The sequence below is a fragment of the Pterocles gutturalis genome, unplaced genomic scaffold, assembly GCF_000699245.1.
Source record: "Pterocles gutturalis isolate BGI_N339 unplaced genomic scaffold, ASM69924v1 scaffold15172, whole genome shotgun sequence".
In the NCBI taxonomy this organism is placed as follows: Eukaryota; Metazoa; Chordata; class Aves; order Pterocliformes; family Pteroclidae; genus Pterocles; species Pterocles gutturalis.
Window position 1 is genome coordinate 5,298 of NW_010115613.1, and position 2,322 is coordinate 7,619.

Below are 2,322 nucleotides of genomic sequence, written 5' to 3' on the forward strand. Positions count from 1 at the left end.
GTATGCTTCCTGGCGCGGTAGCCGCCAAACCCATCTCCAGCGGGAATGCGGCTGGTTCTGGTGCCTGGTTTTTACAGCAATGGCTAGCGCTTTCCCTTTGTCAACAATTTCATTTATAGGCTATTCCAGCACGTGCTGTCTGGGACAGCTGCAGTTCTGCTGCCTAAGAAGCCTGGCTGGCATCGCTCTGGGTTTTTGCAGTGACCCTGCCCGCGCTCTCTTTACCCTCTGACACCATCAGTCTATTCTTCCTGCTAAACAGAAGCTCCTGAATGATTCAAGGCTCCCTGAAGTATTTGTGTTAAAGGGATTAACGCTGGCAAGTATTTAAGGAAGCGTTTATAACAGCGGGATCTACGTCAGGCCACCCAGGGCTCGCACACAGCCACAGCCATGGGTGCTGGAGCAGCGCGACGCCCAGAACCCTCAACGTCCTTACGAGTGCTTCACGTCTGGTGTGGACATTCAGACGTGGAGCTGTTATGGGACTTACTCAGGAGAATGTAGAGAGCAGGAGTGCTGAGCATAAGGGCTGTGTGCTGGTTATTGAGCTTGTAATGCAAAGAAGACAGAAAACATTCTGCAGTGATTGGAGCAGATGCACTCTCTTAGCTTTTGTCCTCCATTTGGTAATTTTATCATATACGTAAAACATTCTGCAGTTATCATAAATAAGCATTTATTTCTCTATTAAAAATGTTAAATAAAAACTCCATCTCACAGATGACTGTACAAGCACAGATCTTCCTCAGCAGGTGACTGTTACTGAAGCTCATAATTCACCTGATTCTTGTGGATTAGAAAAATCTCCAAGGGAGGAATAAAGAAAAGTGACCGTGCGCACAGCGGTGGTGATCAGGTGTTTGAAGTCCTGCTGCAACTGCTCATCGGGGGTCAGGTGCCCGGCTTTTCACTACGGTGGCACTGAAGCCACACAAACAGCCAAAGGAAAGTTCCTGTCCCCATCACTGCGTCTTTTTTAGCTGATGAACCCGCTGTAGGTGCTGAGGACCCGGACCCGGGGAGCTGTTCTCCTGAGGGCGAGCACCTCCTGACGCGATTCTCTCTCCTTGCTTCCACCTAACCACCAAAACCATCAGGAGAGAGACAACGTCCCAGCACACGGACTGGGGCTGGTGGAGATTCACAACAGAACCAGGAGATCTGAGTTAACCCCACCCCCAGCCTTACAGAAATTATCTTCTGAAATTAAAACCTCCTGTACTGGCTATAAAAAGAACTGAAAACGACATTAAAAAATCACAGTAAAGGGCAAATCTCGCACGGTATGTTTGATAATGACACAGCAAGGAGATCTCTGAGCCCAGGGAGTCCCCAGGGAGGGATTTACACCATTCTAACGGTGGAAAATAACAACGGAAGGAGCGTTAGCTCAGGGAAATGGCACGCCAAGCAGCAGAGCAGAAAAGCAGGTTAGCAGAGAGGGGTTTCATCAGCTGGGATGGGGAGAGGGAAACCAAGTACAGACAGTGCGACGGACAGAAGAGAAGCTGAGGAGTGACGGTGCCACGTCCCAGTGACAGGCACGGCCCGGCGTCTAGCACGCTGCCACGTACCACGGCTCGGATGCACGACATGAGACTGGAGCCGGGATTATGCTCGTGCTTCTCGGAGGACTTTCAAGGCAGTGAAGGGAATGTAATGAGTCCAACCCAGTCACATGCTCTCCTTGCAATAGGTTTACTGTTCCTAACGAGGCCGGAGGCAAGCGAAGCTGCCTTGTCATGGCTCCATCAGCCACGGACCTGCCTGGTCCCTCCCTTGTAACCCGCAGAGGTCGCCCCGAGAGCAGCGCTCGCGGGCAAACCTCTCCCAGGAGCAGCTGATGGGTCACCGTGGGACCTGCATCTGTGCCACTGCCACCTAAGCGGGATGCAAGGGGCTTCCTGCAGCTCCTCATCACTGCGGATGTGCTAAACGAGGAATTATATCCCTCGTTATATGATTCATCTTTGGCGCGGTGACTCGAAGGCTGCGGGAACAGCACGGGGCGTGTTCAGGTCGGACGAGCCCCGCGGGCACCGAGGGGTGTTTGCCTGCTGCATGCAGCTGCCGGGGTACAGTACCTCGTCTCCTGTCCACATCTGTCCATTCATCTACACGAAGCATACAAAACAAAAACATCAGTTCAAGAAGTAAGAATGAGAGTTTCAAGGAGAATAAAAGAAAGAAACTAACAACAAAAAAAAAATTCCTAACAGACAGACAGACTTTGGTTTTTCTCATCAAACTCCAGTGCCTGAGGAGGACGAACTCTACCACTTGAGCCTTTCCCTTGCAGGGAGCGCAGAGGAGATGAAA

At 51.2% G+C, this 2,322-nt stretch overlaps 1 protein-coding gene across 1 annotated transcript in view; it reads right to left on the reverse strand.

Annotated features, from left to right (window-relative positions):
* The window catches only part of OSCP1 (organic solute carrier partner 1), a gene marked incomplete at both ends in the record, with an annotated part of 7,007 nt that extends 4,890 nt beyond the window's left edge, over positions 1-2,117 (reverse strand). The window contains one exon of the mRNA XM_010075250.1: positions 2,088-2,117. Coding sequence (XP_010073552.1) covers positions 2,088-2,117 — 30 coding nt within the window. The remainder of the gene's footprint in view (positions 1-2,087) is intronic.
* Between the last annotated feature and the right edge of the window lie 205 nt (positions 2,118-2,322).